At 57.2% G+C, this 19,951-nt stretch overlaps 1 protein-coding gene across 1 annotated transcript in view; it reads right to left on the bottom strand.

Annotated features, from left to right (window-relative positions):
* Positions 1 to 761: 761 nt before the first annotated feature.
* The window catches only part of NUP210 (nucleoporin 210), a 104,804-nt gene continuing 85,614 nt past the window's right edge, over positions 762 to 19,951 (bottom strand). The window contains exons 29-40 of the mRNA XM_045990659.1: positions 19,675 to 19,766; positions 17,506 to 17,680; positions 15,944 to 16,119; positions 13,760 to 13,980; positions 12,372 to 12,508; positions 9,693 to 9,810; positions 8,324 to 8,470; positions 6,594 to 6,844; positions 5,407 to 5,623; positions 3,576 to 3,671; positions 3,421 to 3,504; positions 762 to 2,178 (exon numbers count right to left, since the gene is read on the bottom strand). Of these exons, the coding sequence (XP_045846615.1) occupies positions 2,078 to 2,178; positions 3,421 to 3,504; positions 3,576 to 3,671; positions 5,407 to 5,623; positions 6,594 to 6,844; positions 8,324 to 8,470; positions 9,693 to 9,810; positions 12,372 to 12,508; positions 13,760 to 13,980; positions 15,944 to 16,119; positions 17,506 to 17,680; positions 19,675 to 19,766 (1,815 nt within the window). The 3' untranslated portion in view covers positions 762 to 2,077. The remainder of the gene's footprint in view (positions 2,179 to 3,420; positions 3,505 to 3,575; positions 3,672 to 5,406; positions 5,624 to 6,593; positions 6,845 to 8,323; positions 8,471 to 9,692; positions 9,811 to 12,371; positions 12,509 to 13,759; positions 13,981 to 15,943; positions 16,120 to 17,505; positions 17,681 to 19,674; positions 19,767 to 19,951) is intronic.

Here is a 19,951-nt window from a genome sequence, read left to right as displayed (position 1 = left end):
TTTCACGAGCTGCACGGGGCACCATTGCCCGTGTTCTGTCCCCACAGCACAGTCGTGTATTGGCTTCCAGCAGCCAAAAGTGCTGCGGGGCCTGGAGTGTATTGTGGCCACTTTCCACCCAGCTCCGGGTTGGTGGTGTGGGACCTAAGGAAGAAGGCGGGTGACATGGGGGACAGGTGGCCTCCACCGGAGGAACCTCCGGGTAGCCTGTGGCCCCGGACCAGGCGGCCCCCTGGTCTCTCTAGGCATCTGCTCCATGACACAGGACAGCAGAAACTGCCTTGAGCTCTCACGGTGAGCCTGTGATGGGTCAGTTGAGGTCCACCCCCAAGAGGAGCAAGTACCCGGACAGGCAGAGGGTGAGGGGCTGGGGACCAATAGGCAGGGGGATGGTGATCCCACGGAGGTCAGCTTCTGAGGAGAGTGAGGGTGGAGACCAGGGGGACAGGAGGAAGAAACAGCTATAGAGTGAGAGGTGCCCGAGGGAGAAAGGGAGATAGGGTGGGGAGGCCGTGGTGATACCTGGTGACGTGTGGGCAGGGCTCCCATGTCCTCGGGCACCTATGGGGCCCCAGGCTGGCAGCCATGGGAACACAGCGTGGGAGGGAGGCCTGGGTGGCCAGCCAGAGAAGGGGGAGTGGGGCACAGAGGGGCAGCGGAACAGATCTGCTCCCCAAACCCACGTAACCAGAAGCAAAGTCACCAGAGCCTGGTCCCTTCCAGGCAGGACGTCGGCAATTCTGGCAACGAGCACGCCCTTCTTACGAAATTAGAGAGAGCTTTATTAAATAAACCAAGTAGAAATGCGCCTATTTACATCCAAGTTGTCAGTTTGAGCTCAAGTAATATGCAAGGCACAATTCTTCCTGTCTCCAGCTTTACAAAAATAAATCGCACGGCCCAGCCCTAGAGGCCTGAAGCGGATTCACACTTGTGGCTCAGAGTCAAAGTGGACGACTCCCCACGCAGCAGCCATGCGTACCTGGCTCGGGGGCGGGGGGTGTCTCGAGTTCATCCTGAGAGTGGCCCGGCTCTTGGCCACAGGCAGAGGGGCCGCGGTCTGGAGGCCTCTGGTGCTGAATGAACAACGGGCTGGGAAGGAAGAGGGCCTTTTCTTCATTGTCTTCTCCTTCCCAGTCCCTTCCTGGAAAGCAGGCCCACTGCCCTCACTGGCCAGGCCGGGCTCCATGGCTCGCTGGGGGAATGCCATGGGGAGACTGGGGCCCGCACTGGGCGGGCCAGAGGCTCAGGTCTGCTGAGATGTGGCAGGAGGAACAGGTAACACTGGGTCTTTGTGCTTGGGCGGAGCACGGTGGCTTCTCTGGAAGAACGCGTGGAAGGAAGGATCCTGGTCTCTGGCTCAAGGACCTTTTCCTAACTACGATTCCGTAGAGAAGCGGGGAGAGAGAGAAGGAACCAGACCCCACCGGATAGCCCAAAGGGGCTGCGGCCACGTCCCAGGAGACATTTCCATGCTTAGGAAACAGAAACACAAAGGCTGCCTTCAATTCACAGTGGTCCACAGAGGGTCAGAGAGCAGCCAGCTCACAGCTCCCACGGCCCGGTAGTGGCCCCTGGGGAGGCTGAGCCAGCACGGGGTCCCCGTTGCCGCTTTCCTGAGGCTTCTGTGTGGTCATGGGGCCCACACCTGACACTCATGTCTGTTCTCTCTCCTCATCTCCTAGCAGGAGCCAGACTAAGGGTAAAGCTTTCACGGCGGGGGAAACCCCACAAAAATCCCTGAGGCCACTGCAGTACCAACCCCTCCTAGGAAACGGAGCTTCTGCCTGTTTAAAGTCTTGAGAAGAAGGGGGTTCTAGAGGCTGGAGGGAAAAGAGAAGCAGGAATGCACGTTGTCCAGAAACCCCAGACAACCAGGCATGAAGGAATGAGCCAGCGTGTTCGCGAAGGCTAAGAACAAAACCACACGGAAGCCACCTGGGACTCCTCCGTGTCAGCAGCAGCTAGCGGGCACGGCCTGAGCTACAGGCCAGGACAGGCAGAGAGGGGGCCTGGCACTCCAGGACGGGCCGAGCGGGGGTGTCCCCACCGTGGGGGCGCAGGGCCAGCCCGCCGACTAGTGGGAGGTGTATGCGGGGCTCCACAGCCTTGAGGGCGGGCTGGGTCTGCGGCTGGGAGGCAGTGTGTTGAAAGGCGTCGGCGACGAGGCGGCGAAATCTAGGCGGGGAGAGAGATGAAGTGAGGAACAGAGCAAACAGGAGAGCTCGGCCTTCCCCGGGGATTCCTCAGTGACTGCGCCAGAACAGCCTCTGGGAAGAAGTGTCGGCAGCCCACCTCGGCCACCTCGTTCCCCCAGCGACCAGTCCCCCAGGCAGCCCTGGGCCAGCGGCGTGATGTCACCCAAGGGATGGCAGTGATGGCTGGACATGCAGGGAGACCTGGAGTGGAAGCCCTGACCCCCCGCTCCCCCACAGCAGACCTGTGGGAGAGAGCAAGCAGCGGGTCTCAGGACCACATGGAAGCATCCATGAGCCCACGGGGCATGCTGGGAGGAGGGTCTGGCCATCCCGGCAGGAAGAGCTCCTTGAGAAAGCTGCATGAACAAAGGCTCCCATGTGAGCAGAAAAGTCCAGAGTATTCCAGAAACAAAGCCACAACTCCGCAGTGGCCCCAAGACCCTGAGGGAGGGGTGCACCGGGAGACGGGGTTAGAAAAGGTGAGTGCCCACTGCGGGGCTGGCTGGGGGACGTTGGTGGAAGGCTATGGTGCTAGGGGTCCAGGGTGCATGCGGGATCTTGTCACCCAGGAAAATGCATCTATATACGGAACTCTTCTCTTCCAAAAATTCAGATTCTTTGAAGCCTGGCCCTGCCCTCTTGGGCTCAGCAGACACCTGTTCAGAGGAAAGAACCCTCCAACGGAACACAGAAGATGTAAGGGCTGCCATGCGCCGTTGTGGTCGGACACTGCACTTCTCACAGACAGAAGTATCCCCTGGAGCTGTACAGGGTCACCAGGGACAACGGGACCATGAAGAGGAATGGTCCTCGTGATTCCTCTCCCTCTGGGAGATCTATCACTGGGGCTGTCTGAACCCGCACCTGAGTCAGTAAGCCCAACCCAGCTTCGAGCCCTCTGTGGCATCTCTTGCACGGGGAGCCAGTCCCAGCGAGCACACCCACAGACAGCTCCCTGTCGCCAGCCCGCCAGCCCACCACCCTGCCACCCTGTACGGTTCTGCCTGGGGAAAGCTCTCCTCGCCCAGGACCAGTGTTCTGTTACCCCTCCCCAGCTCCCCGATTTGCCTTCTGGGCCTCATACCTCAGCTGCCACTCTTGCCCAGGGCCAGAGCTCCTGAGACCTGGGGTTCAGGGCCCTGATCCCCACTTCCTCCCTTAGGACCCCTTCCTCTTAGCCCCAGCCCTGCCTGGCTGCATCCGCCGGTGAGGGGGTACTCACAGTGGGGGCTGTGGCGAGGGCTGGCTCGTGGGGAGAGGGCCGGAGGTGCGTTGAGCTCCCGGGGCACACAGACGGTGTGGTAGGCTGCAAGACCATGTGGCTGGTTAGAGTGGGCGGGGGGAGCAACCCAGGGCACACAGTGCGGCCCACCTCACCTATGATCATGACAGCAGTCCCAGCCAGCAGGGCGAAAAGCGTGAAGAACATCACTTGGTAGGAGTCCAGGAAGTGCTGGAAGAGGCTGGCGCCGTCTGCGATCGATGGAAAGACAAGTCACCAAACCAACACATGGAGTTGCCTTGTGTCTGTGTGCCCAGCCAGAGGGTGAGGTGGCCTGCCCAAGCCTGGGGTGCGGGACCAGTGTCCGGTACTGTAGGGCGGTCACACCAGTGCTCTGTTCTAGCCCACTCTGGGTCACTGGAACCAACCCAGTTCCATCTGAGGCCCCGCTTCCTTGGAGGTGGGCTCCGTGTCCATACCCATTCCAAGGAAGGACAGACGTGTGTGGGGGAGTCAAGGGGGAGGGGGAGATGCCCGGGAGGCAGCTGTGTTGCCTGGAAAGGCAAGGCAGTGTTGAAAGTGTCCAGCCATGAGCTGCGCTGCTCAGGACAATGCCAGTCAGTGCTGGGCAAAGGCACTGGACAGGGATATTGCCGTTCTCAGAACTGAGGCCCATGCACCAAGGGATGCCAGTATCATTTGCTCTAAAGCCATCACACCCCTGGGGGCTTGCCTCGGGGTGGTCTAGACTGTGGCCTCCTCTTCCGTCTCCCTCTACCTCATCCTGCACCCTCCTCTCCCTCACTGGGCTGTCCTGTGTCAGGACACATCCCTGCTTGGCAGTCAGGAGGTGTTCGCCTCTTCAAGTGCCCTTGACCCTGGTCCCATCCCTACAGTCTGCTCCCAGCCAGAACTGACCAGGCCACTTTCTTGCTCTCAAGAAAAGGCCTGAGCCCCTGACCTGGCATTCAAGGCTCCTCGTGGCCCAGCCTCTTATCCTGCATATCACCCCAGGGTCTTACTGACTGCATTGCCCTCCCCCAGCTACTCCTCCTTCTGGACCTGGTGGAACAGCCCCTTTGAATGGTACCCTCAAGTCAGCAGAGGTAAAATTACCCCCTCTGTGTGCCTTCATTCCTTTCTTGCTGTGTTTATAATCCATGCCCTATTTGGGGTGGGGGGCTTCTCAGGCCTCTGCCCAGCACAGGGCCTGGCACGCAGCAGGTGCTAATAATGTCTACAGAATCAATGAGTCGCCCACACTGAGCACCTATGGTATGCTAGTTACGCCCTCTTCTAGGTGCCGTCCCCACATACAGTGCTCAGCTTCCAGTCGGGGAAGACTGGTGGCAATCATAATTGTATTAATTAATCATTAACTAATGATTAGTTTAGTAATAATTAATTGTATTAATTATTCCATAGGCTGACAGTTGAGAATAGTGCCATGGAAGATGGAAAAAGACTCGAGTAGAAGTAAGGTTCGACGTTTCCTACTATATGAGCAGAGAAAGTCTGAGGGAAGTTTGGCTGGATGCAGGCGGGGGGTGTTGGCTAAGGGGCTATCTGGGGGAAAGGCATCCCAGGCAGAGGGAACAGTGAATGCCAGGGACTTAGCTGGGGGCCGCACATGTGCCCCAAACAGGAGGGAGGCCAGCGTGGGGATTATGTGGGGCTTTCCAAGATCCTGGGGGCACTTGGGCTTTACCTCCTGAGGGAGGTGGGAGCTACAGCAGAGTGTTGAGCAGTGGAGGGGCATGGACTAGTCACTTTTCAACAGGATCCCTCTAACTGCCGTGTTGAGAGCAGACGGGGAAGCAAAGCACGTGTGGCTGCTCGAATGAGCCATATTTGCTTCGCAGGATATTCTGCGTTTCTGAGTCGTCCTGTTATCGATGCCCCCAGGTTGCCGCAAACAGCTAGGACCATGCAGCCCAGCCCTCCCTACCCAGGTCCACCCCAGCTGTGTTCCGTCCCATGACTCACGAGGACCAGGCCCTCGACGATCCATCACAAAGGCTACGGTGACCGGAACGGTGATGGCTTGGTTAGTCATGGGGCTGGAGAAGGTCAGGGCGGTGGACAGAGGCCCCTGGCTGCCGGCTGTGGGATCCGAGATGCCGACAGTGTAGGTGATGAAGCTGGGGAGCCCCAAAGACTTCTCCTTCTCAAAGGCCAGCACGGCTGGGGACCCCGATTTCACCTGGGAGAGACATTAGGGCTGGAGAGGAGCATGCCTCACTTCTGCCTGGAATGCTGTGCTGCCCTCCTGGGCCCGAGGGTGGAGGAGTGGAGACCCCTCCCCAGGCCCCCCTCCTAGGCAGGTGATGATGCCTGGGTGCTTCTAACTGACAGCAGGAAATCTGCGAAGTCAGGGAAGGAGCACGGTGTCTATACTTAGAGTGTTTTTAAGGAAAGGACAAATCAATACCATGAATTCTTATCAAGGGCTCTTTAAAAAAATGTTAAACTAACATGAACCATCACCAAATGCCAACTTTCCAAGGGAACAGCCTGGAGCTCTGTTCCTGGCTGATCGCCAGCAGCTCAACCCCAAGGCCTGGCAGACCCTCTGTCACCAGCAACAAATTCATCCCTGTCTCTCTCCAAGGATGTTCAGCCACATTCGCTGCAGCGAGACAGGGGCTGAGGTAAACAGAGGAGCCAAAACCCCCTTGGGCCTGTCACCCCAGATCTCCCAGCGCACTGCATGGCAGGACCCAGGACACCATTCGCTCAGCAGATGGGAAACTGAGGCCCAGAGCAAGGGACTTGTCCCCAGCTGTGTAGGTGTCAGTGACAGGTCAGGGATTAGAGGTTTTCCCTCCTGCCCCATGTCAGTGTGCAGTCCTGCACTGACTTCATTCACTGAGCATACCAAATGTTCACTGAGCATGTACTATGTGCCCGGGAAGCCCTATGCTAAATACTGGCTCCACGTACTTAACTGCTGGTTGGGGAAGGCTTGCAGAAATCACAGTAATTCATACAGTGAGACAGGTTCATAGATAATGGTAGTGGCGTGGGAAGAAAGAAAAGGATATGGTGTATTCACATTTTCTTTTAAATTTCTCATTTAAAAGAGAGGTGGTCCAGGCCTCCACGTTCCCCCCGGGCCTCCCTGCTTCCGGGTCATCTCTGAGGTCCCTGGCTCACGTGTGGATGCCACTCACCTCCAGGTTCTCGAGAATCTCCATGGCACCAAAGACCTTGACCTCGGCGCTGGTGTAGTGGTTGCTCAAAAGGATTTCGGCCTGGTCAGTGTACAGCCCTGGGCTGAAGGGCACCTCGGCGCCCACATGCTCTCTGGGGGCGTGGCTGCCCGGGATGGAGGCGGTGACCAGCAGTGCCGTCTTTTTCACGCTGAGATGTTTCAGCTGCTTGTCTGTCAGCCTGTGCATCGTGACCGAGCACAGGTACCGGCCTGTGGAGACGAGGAGGTTCCCCATGGTCTCTTCTCCTGCCCGTGTCCTGATGCTATGCTTTCTACTGGCTTCTCTAACTGGACAACTCCCACCCTCCTTCAGAGCCCCCCTGAGGCATCCCCTCCTCTGGGACCCTCCAGGGATGTAACCCTGGTGGTCTGAACACCCTCTCTGGGACAAGCACTCTGGCTCCCTTCCCAGAATGCTCTGGTTCACCAGATCCCCATTGCCCTGACGTTCCCCGGGGTGGGAAGGCGTGGGCCAGGGCTGCATCTCAGGGCCCAGCCATCCTGGCTCAGAGGGACCGTGAGTCAATGATCAACAGTTACCCTGACCCGATGCTGGGCTTACAGGCTGTCTGGGGCTGACTCCCAGTACAGAGCCAGGAAGTTCTTGGAGGGGATGGATTGGGACTATTTTGGTACCGTGCCTGTGCTGAGTGGACAAACGAGTCAAATGAATACTGCCAACGGGGGTCCTAGAGAGCCCTCCCCTGCAACTGAGAAACTGGGTGCCTGTGCTGGAGTCGCTTCCATGCCCATGCCAGCCACGTGCCCCTCCGTGAGTCGGCCTTCTTGCTGACCCTTGGTCAGGTGGGAATAACATTTTGCCCCTCATGGGGCCACATTCGTGGGTAAAGAGGATAAGGGACCCCCGGATGCCCACTCTGTACGCTTGGGCCCCACACACGACGTGCCCTGAGGACGTACCTCTAGTGTCTTAGGCAGTGGCCTGGGTACTAACCCGAGCCACAGGGAGTGGCAGGCTGGGCTTAGGGCCTGGCACAGTGCTGTGTCTAATTCCCGCTAATTAAGACTGGGCTGCATGTTCTTGGAAGGAACTGAAAAACGGGCCAAACGCTCATCAGCGATCGTTATCATACCGATGCTGGCAGCGACCATCAGGGACTCGATAGGAGTGTGTGCTGGCCCGTGCTAAGCAGGCCACAGGCACTATCCTACTGAACCCTTGAAGTGCCCCAGGAGGGCACCCCTCTTCTTAGGGTGCATTGGTGACAGTGTCACTTGGCCAGGATGCCAGGGGACCAGGCGGCCGCTCCGACGCCAGGGCACCCGCCTTCAGCTCCAAAGGCCGTGGAACGGTGACGTGCTGACGCGCCGTGTAGCCCCCAACTCGTTTCCCGGTACCCTTCTCGCCGCTGCTCGCTTGCACTGCTCAGCCCTGTCAGCAGGGCGGGCAACGCACCATCCTGCCCAGTTTGCAGAGCCTTGACACCACGGGCTCTGGGCCTTGAGCCCAGCTTTTCCAGCTCGGAAGTGTGTCCTTCTTGCCGCATGGAGGGGGCTGCGGGGAGCGGCTGTCACCCAGCATGGGCCGGCCAAGCCCTCCTGGTGGCCACAAGGGACCCGTGTCCAGAGGGTGGCCTCAGTCCCCAGGCTGGGCTCCTGACAGACAGGGCCCCTCTGCACAGAGGCATAGTGGGCCAAACACACCCATTCGAACCCTCGCGAACTCACCCAGAGTTGCGTCAAATCCTGGCTCCACGGTGAAGACTTCGCGTGCTGGGAAATCGAAGACATCTTGCCTGAACTGAACCTGGCAGCTAATGAGGGATTCTGGACGCAGAGTCTCGATGACTTCCATCTGGGCTGGCGAGCACTCCCCTGGAGATGGGAGGTGGGTGAGGAGGGTGTGGGCCAGGCCCGCCCGGGGCCTGTGCACATGCCTGCCGTCCCAAAACGGGGAAGCGAGGGCAGGCCGCACACACAGGCCGGAGGGGCTGCGAACTGACGCCTGCGGGGTGCCCGGGAGCTGCCCCCAGCTTCGCAATGCTGCTGGAGGTTACAAAAGCCGAGGACAATTCTAGGGAGGAGGAGGGCCATTCGGAATTGGGGCAAGTCCAGATCCGAATCCGAGCAATTGTGCTAGAGGCTGTACCCAGGCCCAGCTGGATGGGTCAGGCCCACTAACGCGCATCGTCTGTCCCGTCAGCGGGGAGAGATGGGCGATTTATTTCTGGACATCAGGAGCGCAAGAGTTCCCCATGAATACACTGAGGGTCATTTCGGCGACTGCATGGTGCTGTCCCCGCACACTGAGGTAGGAAAACAGAGGTGAGTGGATACAGTAAAGGTGTCTCATCAATCAGAACAAGGACAGCCGTATTTAATTCCACCAGTTAAGTGGTTAAAAAAAAAAAAGAAAACGAAAACCAACCAAAAACAAACAAAAAACCAGTCTGTATTGATGTATTTATTCCTGACAGCTGCTGTCCAGGGCTGTCATGGGCAGGGGACAGGGTCGAATGTTCCATGTATGGCTTGGAAGAGCTAATTACAAAAATCAGAGTCAGGGGTGCCTGGGTGGCTCAGTGGGTTAAGCCTCTGCCTTCGGCTCGGGTCATGATCTCAGGGTCCTGGGATCGAGCCCCACATCGGGCTCTCTGCTCAGCAAGAAGCCTGCTTCCCTTCCTCTCTCTCTGCCTGCCTCTCTGCCTACTTGTGATCTCTGTCAAATAAATAAATAAATTCTTGGAGAAAAAAAAAAACAACAGAATCAGCCCTGAGATCTCTGCTAAGTCATTACCCCTATGGGATTCATAGGGGTAAAGTGTGGCTTTCTTTCCTCAGGTGACCCAGGGCTGAAGGGGCATTTCTGGCTTAGACACAGGCTATTTCTGGGCACTGGGATCTTTTAGGAAAGTCTCTTTTCATTGTCTCTGCTTGGGGACGACTTGGGTTTCTAAAAAGCTGGAAGCAACGGGCCAGAAGGAGTTTAAATGCAGCTCTGGCGTGAGTTTGAGTGGGAAAAGCAGACAAAATGGCAGCAGAGCCCCTGAGCCCGGCAGGGCCCCTCCCCGGACCAAGCAAGCCCCTCACTCTCTACCTCTCAGGTTAGAGCTTCTGTCTCCCACGGTGACGGTCACCTTGGAGGCCTCCTGGAAGCTGGTCTGGCCTGGGCGGACGGAACGGGCCACGATCCTTTGAGGGACACCAATCGCTATCTGGGGAGGGAGCCGAGGCAGCTGCACTGAGCACCGACCACGTGTGGGCCTGGTGGCTGGACAATTTCATGACCTCACCCTGCTGCCTGTGATGAGACACAACCCACTGCACAGGGGACAAGACTGAGGCTCAACATTTGAGAGACTTGCCCAGAGGTGGTAGAGCTGGGGTTAGGCCCTGGGGCCAGTCAGACTCTGCAGCCTTGCCCTCTCTTTGAGCTGACTGTTTTTCCAGAACAGCAGAGACCCAGCTGGACTGCGGGCCTGAATTCGTTCAATGGTTTGGAGTGGGCTACAGAGTTTGGCTCCTGGAACAGTTGCGATCACTTCTCTGTTCATCAGTTTGGTTAATTAGGCTTTCGGTGAGGAGAGAAGGCACTGTTTTACTTTACTACTTTACTGTCATTTATTCAACATAAATCACCTGGATGAAAATGCAACCCACATACCTTGGGTAAGGACTGACACCCCACCCCCCGCCCCGGGCCAGACTGAAGTCTTCCCAGACTTTTTCCTACCCATCCCCTTTGCTCATCCTGCACTGGCCACACCCAGACCTCCCCCACCCCTCGCCCCAGCTGTGCGCCTGCCTTAAGCTTCCACCCTCCCAGCAGAGACTGACCCCGTTGGTCCTTGTAGGCCTAGCTCGAGTCACCCGCTCTAGCTGGAAGCCTGTCTACCCACCTCTGGGCAGGCACTCAGCACTTCCTGCCTCCCACAGATCTGATTTCTACCAGAATGTGATCTCCCTAAGAGCAGGAATGCGGTCTCACTCCTCCCCAAAGCCCATGCAGCTACCAGGGCCATGGCTGATGCAGAAGCATAGGCAGGCCTACGGGCTGGCCCCAGGGCCTCCAGACTCACTGGTAGGTACCTGCACCCGGGCCCTAGGTCTTCCCATCTTCTCCTGGACTCCTTCTGACCACCATGCTATCATCTTCTCCCCACTTCTTCTTCTTCCTCCTCCACACCTTGCAGAGGGGACCCAAGGCCTTGCCCCTCTCCCATCCTGCTCTAGTATGTTCTGCATGGTCCCGTCCATTCTCAGGTCTTCCAGAACCATCCCTGTCCTTAGCCCCCCAACGCCTCTCCTCCCTGCTCTGGAGCTCCAGGAACACCTGCTGCCTTACCACCAGCCCCACACAGAGGAGCAGTAACCACCTTAGGCTGGCCATGTCTCAACTCACTCATCTTCCACCCATGCCGGCCCCTCCTCCTGCACCCCTACCCACCCTCCACCGCAGTCCGCGTAAAGGACCAACATCCACCTTGTCACCCAAGCCAGACCCCGGATCCCCAAAGCCTCTTTCTCCCTCAATCCCTACTTCCAAGTGGTCATCGATCTCCAATGACTCCCCCAAACCCACTGTTAATTTCTGCCCGCCCAATGGTGCCAGTCCCATCCCCAGCCCCCTGCCTGCTTTCCCTGCAGCTCCTCTCCCTCTCTTGGGCTCTTAGACTTTGCCAGACACTGGGACCCATTCCAAACCTTACCTCTGATCTAGTCACTTTTGGCATAAGCTTTTGTCTCTTTGCTGTAAAGTAGTAACAGTGCAGCTAAAACCTACTGAAGGTTTGCTGAGGACCATTCCAAGCGATTCACACATGTGAGTGCCCTTAATCCTTACAACACTCTTCTATCCATTTCACAGACAGGAAAACCAAGGCACAGAGAGGTGAAATAACTTACCTGATGCCACACAGCCTCTCAGTGACCCAGGCAGCCTGGCCCTGAGGCTCACATGCTTAACCACTCCACAGAACTCCCTGGAACCCAGGCTGCATCATGATGGCCATGCCGGCCTCCACTCCCCCGCACAGCCTAGGTAGGTTCCCGCCGTCAGGGCTGGGCCAACGTTGCCTATGCCACGCTCTCTCATCCAGGCGCTCCCTCCCTCCCCCAGCCCCTGCCCACTCTCGGTGGCTCCTCCCGGGAGAACACAGCTTCTTCAGTCACCAGGTGCCCCTATCTGGGATCGGCTCCCCCACTGCACGGCCCCAGCACTAAATGTGCGAGCTATTAGGTTAAACTGCTGGATTCGGTCACGTGCATGCTGGCTCTAAAATGAGACACATTTGGAACGCGGCCCGACGTGGCTCATTGATTCATTCTCGGCTGGAGATAAACAGAGGAGAGAACGGTTTTGTTCGCCTCCAGAAAGACTCAAGGGGTGGCTTGCAGGGGAGGCTTAACTTCGTCAGTGACGCCAAATCACCACACCGGCCCACCCACCCCAGGACTCCCGGGGGGATGCCCATGGAGGACCTTCCTGCCGGTCCACCAGAGTGTGTGGGAGCCGGGGAATGGGGGGACGGCAACTCCAGGATACCAGCCCTTGTCATGACACCATTTTGAATGCAGGGAGGCAGGGGCCTGTGCCAAAAAGGGAGCTTGTTCCAATCCCAGAGGCAGGGGGCAGCGGAACCCGGACTCATGACTCCGGATCTTGACTGCTAGCAAGATGCTACTGCCTCTTTGCTCGAGAAAAGGGAGTCATTCAGTAGAGAAAGCTAAGGGTTTCACCCCAGAGGGTCAGCCAAGTGTGGCCCCGAAGTCCCACCTCCTTGTAGGTCCTCAGGTGCCCAGCAACCTCGTAGTAAATGGTCACAGATCCTGCCTCTCGGGCCAGCGCCACGCCTGTCCTCGGGTCGACGTGGAGGACGTTGCTGGCTGAGGAGCTCCAGGTTCCAGAGAGGCCTGGGAGAGGAAGTGCTGGCTGTCACTCACCATTCCCACAGCCAATACCATGGCCAAACTCTGTCCCCCAGGGGACCGCATCAGCCTCTGGCCCCGCCCAGCCCCATGCTCCACATTGCTGCCCTGGGGGCTCAACTCCTCACCCTGAGGGTAGAAGCCATCCATCCCACTGACCTTGGCACCCTGGCTGGGGCCCACTCCCCACCCCCCCGCCAGGCTCCTGGCTGTAGCCACCCAGGGCTACCTGCAGGCCTAGGGCACCTGCTCTCGGCACAGCTGCGACCCCTGCTCAGAGTGAACCTCCCGCCCTCCTTTCTCTCCAGTCTCTCCCTGCTTATAATCTCCTAATCATTCCCTCGTCCTGGGATGACCTGGGAGCTGGCCCTCTCCACAGGACCACCCCTGCCCACCCCCAACTGTTTATCCCATGTTTTTAGCAAACAAAGCCGGTGTCAGGCTTGAGAGCGGCGCTAGACAACATTTCGCAGTTAAAAGCCAATCACGTTACAGAATACAGACCACAAAATAACAACCACATTCTATTTCTGGCAAGTTAGATTTGTTTTTAAGAGCAGTGTTTAACTTCCTTTTAAAATGAATTAGATAAAGAAAAAATAGGGAGTCAATTTGAAAATTTGAAAAAAACCAAATGATGTAGGTCACGGATGTACAACACGGGTGGCGTGGGAGCAGCTGAAACCGGGAACCACGGAACGGGCCCAGTAGCTACATTTTTGCTTACATTTCCTTTCGGATGTACTCTGTCCAGCCCTGTAACCGCTAGGCACACGTGCCTTCATATGAAATAGGTAGTCCCTTGGGTGCATTTTGAGGGCTGGACTGGGAGGGCCCCCCGCCTTAGCGGATATGGGATGTCTCCACGGTGGCAGAAACTTCTCCCAGACAGTGCTACGCGAGCGCAGGGGCTGGCAAGCTTGCGCTGTAAAGAGCCAGATGGTACATGTGTCAGGCCGTGGGGGCCTGGAGGTCTTTGATGCCACTGCTCGGCCCGGCTGGTGTAGGGGAGACACAGCCACCAACAGCACGTGAGCGAAGAGGGGTGGCGGAGTTCTAATGCCATCCTGTTTGCCAAAAGAGGCAGCACACTGGGTTTTGCCTGTAGGGCTCTGATGCTTGCTCTTGGACCTCCTCCGAGCTCTGCTTGTCTTACCCGCACCAAGGGGGCCCGCTCCCATCTTTGGGGCTGCCCGGATTCAGAAGGAGTCCCCGGCCCGTATCCATCTCTCTTACCTTCCAGGCCGACCAGGACTGTGGCCAGACAGAGCACGTCTCCCACCACAAGCGCTCCAGACAGCTCCGGGGAGATGGCCTGTTGGACGGGCAGCGGGACGAAGTCGGAGAGGCCCACGTGCTCGGCATCCCACACGCTGAGCAGCGTCAGGCCGACGCTGACGGTGCGCACGACGCATGTGTGGTTGGTGGTGCCCTTCCCGATTTGCACAAACTCGTCTCTAGGCACAGGAGGGGGAGGTGGGCGCTCAGTCTCAGGGAAGAGGTGCCTGACCCCGGAGGGAGAAAGGTGGAGGCCCCTGCCCAGACAAGCTTCTTGCTGACCGTGGCCCCAGACGTTCCTCCGGCTCAAGGTTACTGAGCAGCTGGTGCAGATCTGGGGCCACTACAGGACACGCTAAACCTGACCTTCTCTCCTCTGTCCCAGGAGGAGCCCTTGGCCCACAGCTGGGGTGGCCTGGAGTACGTCCCCATGTTCTAGAAGGGAAAGCTGAGGCCAGAGGGCAAGGGGAGTTACAAAGCGCTTGCCAGTCCCTCCCAACAGCAGGGGGGGAGGTTCTCAGGAGGCATGACCTCTGCCCCCTGCCTCCTCTAAAATGGGGATGAGGATAAACCCATGGCGTCCTAGGCTTGACGTAGCGCTAAACCAGGTCGGTGGCTATAAAGCACAGGGACCAGCAGCTGGTGCGCGCCATGTGCTTGGTCAGCACTAGGCCTGGACTGGCCAGCCAGAGAGGCAGGGTTTCTGGCTCTATCACTTCCCTCCACTGTGCCTTCTGATCCCTCAGCCCTGACAGGTCCCCAGGAGAGGGGTTCCCACCAAAAAAGGGCCAGCACGACTTCTGTGGGGGTAGCCGAGGGGCTGGGAGAACCTGCCTCCATTTCCTCCAGGGTAGCCTTGGTCCCAGACCGAGGCATGGCTCATACCACGGGCACAGAGCTCCACGGTTTGCCGGAGGCCTTTGCATCTATGGCCTCCGCTGACAGTCCTGAGGACGAGGGAGGTTCCCCACACGACAGGTATGGAGACTGAGGCCTAGAGAGATGAGCTGCCTTGTGTGGGAAGGGTCCACAAAGGGTAGAGTTGGGGCTTGAACTGGGCCTAACTCCAAATCCCAGTCCTTCTACCATGCTGCTTCCCTAGTGCTTGGCCCTGGGTACGTGAGCCACAGCGAACACATCTGTCGCAGGCCTGCGGGAGGCCAACGTGCAACGGTCACTCGCACCTGCATACACTCTTCTGTCCCCATACTCCCTAGAACCCCTGCCCAAGCTGTCCTCTTTCCTCCTGTGCCCAACGTCTCTCTCTCCTGCTTTTAGCTAATCTGTACCAGAGGCTTTAGAATCACCTGGGGGTCTCCTTAAAACACCAAGTGTTGGGTCCTGGGAATTTGCATTTCTAAGGGCTCCTGGGTGCTGTTGGCCCGGCTGGTCTGGGGACCACGTCTTGAGACTCACTGCTCCAGCAGACCCAGTCAGAGGTTTCAGTGGGCCCAGATGGAGGCCACGGCTCTCTTCCTGCTCTGGAGAGCGCCCTGCCACCTCACCTGAGACCTTCCAAAATACAGCCGCAGCTAACAGCTGTAAGAGATGGCCAAAATGACTTGCCCATGGAGCCAGATGCGACTGGTATTCAAACCCCACTTCCTGGCTGTGTGACCCAGGGCAAGTGGCTTGACCTCTCTGGGCCCCGGCAAATGGGCTATAGTGAGGTGTCAGTGAGACACAGCAGAGGCAGTGAACATCAGACTACTTCCTCACCAGCACCGGAGTGCTGGAAGGTGTGGGCCTTTTCCATCCGCCGATCACAGAGCCAATGCATTGGCCATGACTGTGTCGTGGTTCCATGTCCCCTGCGACGGGCTTTCCCAGGTATACAGAAGTCTTACCTCAAGCCCTCCAACCCCAAACCCAAACCCCGACACCTGTGTGTCACCTCCTGCCCACCAGGGACATCACCGATAGCTTCCTGTAATAAAGGCTCTGGGCCCGTTTTCCCCTCACTCCCGCCTCCTGAGCAAGCCCAGAGCTTCCCCCTGGGGCCCTACAAGTGTGGCACGTCCCCTCCTCTTGGTGACCGCAGGTAATGAAGTCTCCTTTCAGTGACACTAAACTGTCTAGTTGCCATCCAGGTCCAACTGAGGCACTCTTTCCTGTGAGAAATGAGGGTCTCCCACAGCCTACCTGTTGGTTGCAAAGCTGAGCACCGAGTTGTGAGCATGGAAGATGTCTCCGGAGTTGTCGTGGAAGTGGACTGTGAAGGTCACAGTCATTCCCAAAGGCAGGGCTGCCAGAGCCTCCTTGTTGTGAGTGTGCAAGGCAGGGCTCATGGAGATCCTCAGGTAAGAAACAGGAGACACCTGAGGACAAGAGCAGATGTGGTAGTGACCGCTCTGGGAACCGGCCTCCCCAGCTGGGTACGCCCTCAGGAAGGACCGGGGACTGGATTGACGTGGGGGTCCTGGAAGGAGGAAAGGCCTTGGTCTCCTGAGAGTCCTGAGCTAGTGATGAGATTCCTGCCTTCCCACACAGCAGGCCAGACTCATGAAAAGAAAACCCAACCTACAAGAGCCAAAACCCGTGACTTTGAAAAATTATCGTTATTCATTTTGCAAAAATATCCCCTAGGCTTTTAATGTTCGGTTTCTTTGGGGAAACTTGGCTCTCTGGGCATTCAAGTGAAGGAATGCCCGTTGGGGACTACAGGGGAAGCATTAACTGGGGGGCACTGGGAGGCTGTGGGTGCTCCAAGGAAAGCAGGATGGGGAGGAGGGAACCCGAGGTCCAGAGACGGCGCCTTGGCCCCCTAACTCTGAGTAAAATCTAACCTGGCCAGAACGTTCGCTCCCTCGAAAGACCTAATTTCTGAGATAAAGCTCAGTGGGTGCAGTGATAGGTAAACAGCTGGTGCTCAATACCTATTTGCTGAAGTAGGATGACGAGTGAGTAGCTTCCACTTACTCAAAAAGTAGGGTAGAGGGTTCCCTGCAAGGCACCCACCTTGAAACAAAAAGGCACTAATTAAGGAAGCAGGTCAGGGACCCAGGCAAAAATCTCAAAACTTGAAGTCACATGTCTTGTCTGTCACTCAGGATTCAGCCTGTGGCGAGGAGGTACAGGAGGGAAATCTGGGGGACCCACCCCAAGGATGCTCAAGGAGAAAGCCCCCAGCACTAAGGAGCACCGAATGGCAGGGGACCATGGAAAGTGTTGTGATGAGGCTGGGGGACACAACCCCGAGCTGAGCCCATGTGGATTAGGGCCCAGGCTCTGCCTCACAGTCACCAAGAGTGACTCACTTCCACTCTAAGTCTCACTTTCCTTGCCTGTAAAATGGGTTACTGAATTCTCCATGTCGCCATGGATATAATGCGATGATTTCTGCACCGGGCATCTAGCACACACAGCCACTGCTCCTTGGCACCAATCAGGTACCAGCAGCCCCATCAGGACACGGGGGGTGCCAGTCCCAGCAGATCATAGGCCTTGCTGGGCCTCAGTTTCCCCCTCTGTGAAATGAGGCCATTGCGATCAGTAACCTCCAAGGACCTTCAGCTGTGACATCCAGAAGATGCTATAGCTTTTCCTCAGGGACGTTTGCCCCCAAAGTTATCCTTCAGTGAATTCTTCCATACAATTTCTCAGCTCAAAGGTGAATAGATCCATTTCACACCTGCGAGGGGCAGGTTTTTCCTTCAATGCTATTGCTTTCATTACTCTAAAACAGGAGGAGAACACGATCCTACCTTTACGGCAAAGATGATGGTTTGGTTGGCCCCGAAAGGCTCTTGGGCAGTCACTTCGATTGTAGACATCCCGATCACAGACCCGGATGTCAGGAAGCCCTTCTCATCTACGTGCACCACGGGGACCTTCTCTGGCCCACCCAGGACGCGGTAGCTCAGAGATGCTGCGCCATCCCTTTGAAAAACAAGCAGACCCAGTTTTTCAGAGCACTGCAGGGAGAGCAGGTCACAGCGAAGGGGCCCGGCGTCTCTGCCCTGAGATGCAGCCATCTGGGCTTCCCGAGGGCTCCTGGGAGAAGAAAAGACCTGAACCTGGCCCCACTGTACATCAGGACCTAGGTGGGCAGCCTGCACATAACCTCCTTGGTCCCCTGTGGGAAACCTAATATGGAAAACCGATAGTTCCAAGGAGAGCATCGCTTCTTGGAGAAAAGACTGACCGCTGAGCTTCTCTCGTGCCTCGCACGGGACATTTGCTGTAAAGATCGTTTCTGGGGCAGACTGTCTCATTTAGTGACATAAGGTAGCCTGGCACAGTGGAAAGTGGTTAGGGCCCCTAGTCGGGCAGATCCTGAGCACAGTCCCAGTGCCCGGCAGACAGCTGCGTGCCTCGAGGCACCTCCTGTCTCCTCTCTCGGCCCTCAGTTTCTCCAACTGTGAAAGGGAAGCAGTGGTCTTGCCCTGTCTAATTTCTAAGGGTAGGGACTCAGTGAAAGTGGGCTACTTGCTCAGAAAACAGTTCGTAAAGCTGCCGATGATCCTCACTGGTTAGAAGACAAATACCACAGTGTTTTATACTCTCTCCCATGGGTTTTGTTTAATAAAGAAATGACAAGGGGCACTTGAGTGGCTCAGTGGGTTAAAGCCTCTGCTTTCGGCTCAGGTCATGATCTCAGTGTCCGGGGATCGAGACCCGCATCAGGCTCCCTGAGAGCCTGCTTCCTCCTCTCTCTCTGCCTGCCTCTCTGCCTCCTTGTGATCTCTGTCTGTCAAATGAATAAATAAAATCTTAAAAAAACAAAACAAACAAACAAAACCCAAAAGGACAAGAAGGAAATGTGCTCGCCCCCAGGGCTAGCCCCTGTCACCTTGCTCTTTGTACGCAGCCCTACGGACCCTCCTCAGACGATGAAAATAAGTGCTATTGCCTCGGCTGCAACTTTCTGCCCCATCACCAGCCCCTTCCTTGGAACCTGCAGAGGTCCTGCTCACCCTTCAAGACCCAGCTCAAGAGGTGCCTGCAGGGCTCAGTCGGCTAAGTGTCTGCCTTTGGCTCAGGTCATGATTCCGGGGGGTCCTGGGATGGAGCCCCAGTAGGGCTTCTCGCTCAGCGGGGAGTCTGCTTCTCCCTCTGCCCTTCCCCCTGCTCTTGCCTGAGCTCTCTCGCTCTCAAATAAATCAAATCTTAAAAAAAAAAAAAAAAGACCTAGTTCAAGCATTTCTATCTGACATGTCTCTCCTAAATCCTCGCCCAGAAGGCCCTGCTTTGGGTTACAGCTTAACCATCATACCTTGTTTGACTGTCGCCCTTCTCGTGCTGTGCTCCTCTTCCCCACCACGGGCACACCAGATGGTATTTAGACACGTGTGTGTTTCACATGCAAGTACCCCATGGTCCTCGGAGCACCCCCCTTGGCAAACCGCCGCTCACACGCAAGTCAGGGCTACCAAAGGCACCGCATGAAGCAAGACAGGAATTACACCGGCAGTCACCGGTGTGCATCCCCCCTGAGTGGGGCCCTGGCTGAGTGCAGGGCTGGGGTGGGGCCCAGGACTTGCCTTTCACCCTGTGCCCCAGTGATGCCCATGCTGCTGGTTCAGCAATGCTACCCGCCGGGCAGCGTGTCTTGAAGACAAAGGGGCATTTGGAAGTTTAACTCTTCCAAGGTGGTATACTTTCCCCCTTTGGAGTCTCGGACTGGAGCACTGGGCATTACAAGCTCGCTGGGCGCCAGGGAAGAAGAGACAGGCCCACGGGGACCAGCCACGTGGAGCCACAAGAGCAATCGGCGGGCCAGGGAAGGGGCCTGCAGAAGCCGCACCCACTTCGCACAGAGAGGGACGCAGCTGGCTGGAAGCATCTGCGGCTCCTGACAACTTTGACAAATGAGTCGTCGGACACGGAGCGCCGCTCCTCAGCCTGCAGCAAACGAGCGCTGAGTCACGTACCTGTTTGTCTGAAGCTTTATAAATGAGTTGGGTGACATTAGTATTTGTTCTGCTTCTATTTCAGGGTTCAGCAGCAGCAGCTTCTCGAATACCTGGAACAGAGGGCGAAGTTGGTTCCCTGGCAGGCGCTGTAGTCCCGTCCAGCCCCCGTCCCGCCTCTTGGCAGTGAGACCAGGTGGGGGGGGGGCAGAGACGAGGAACACCGTTGGGGGCACCCGCCAGGTGGCAGGGAATGGGATGGGAAGGGCAGGCTTTTAACAGAGGCCAGGGGTGTAAT

Source organism: Meles meles, chromosome 20 (assembly GCF_922984935.1).
Source record: "Meles meles chromosome 20, mMelMel3.1 paternal haplotype, whole genome shotgun sequence".
In the NCBI taxonomy this organism is placed as follows: Eukaryota; Metazoa; Chordata; class Mammalia; order Carnivora; family Mustelidae; genus Meles; species Meles meles.
This window is presented reverse-complemented; position numbering and strand designations above follow the sequence as displayed.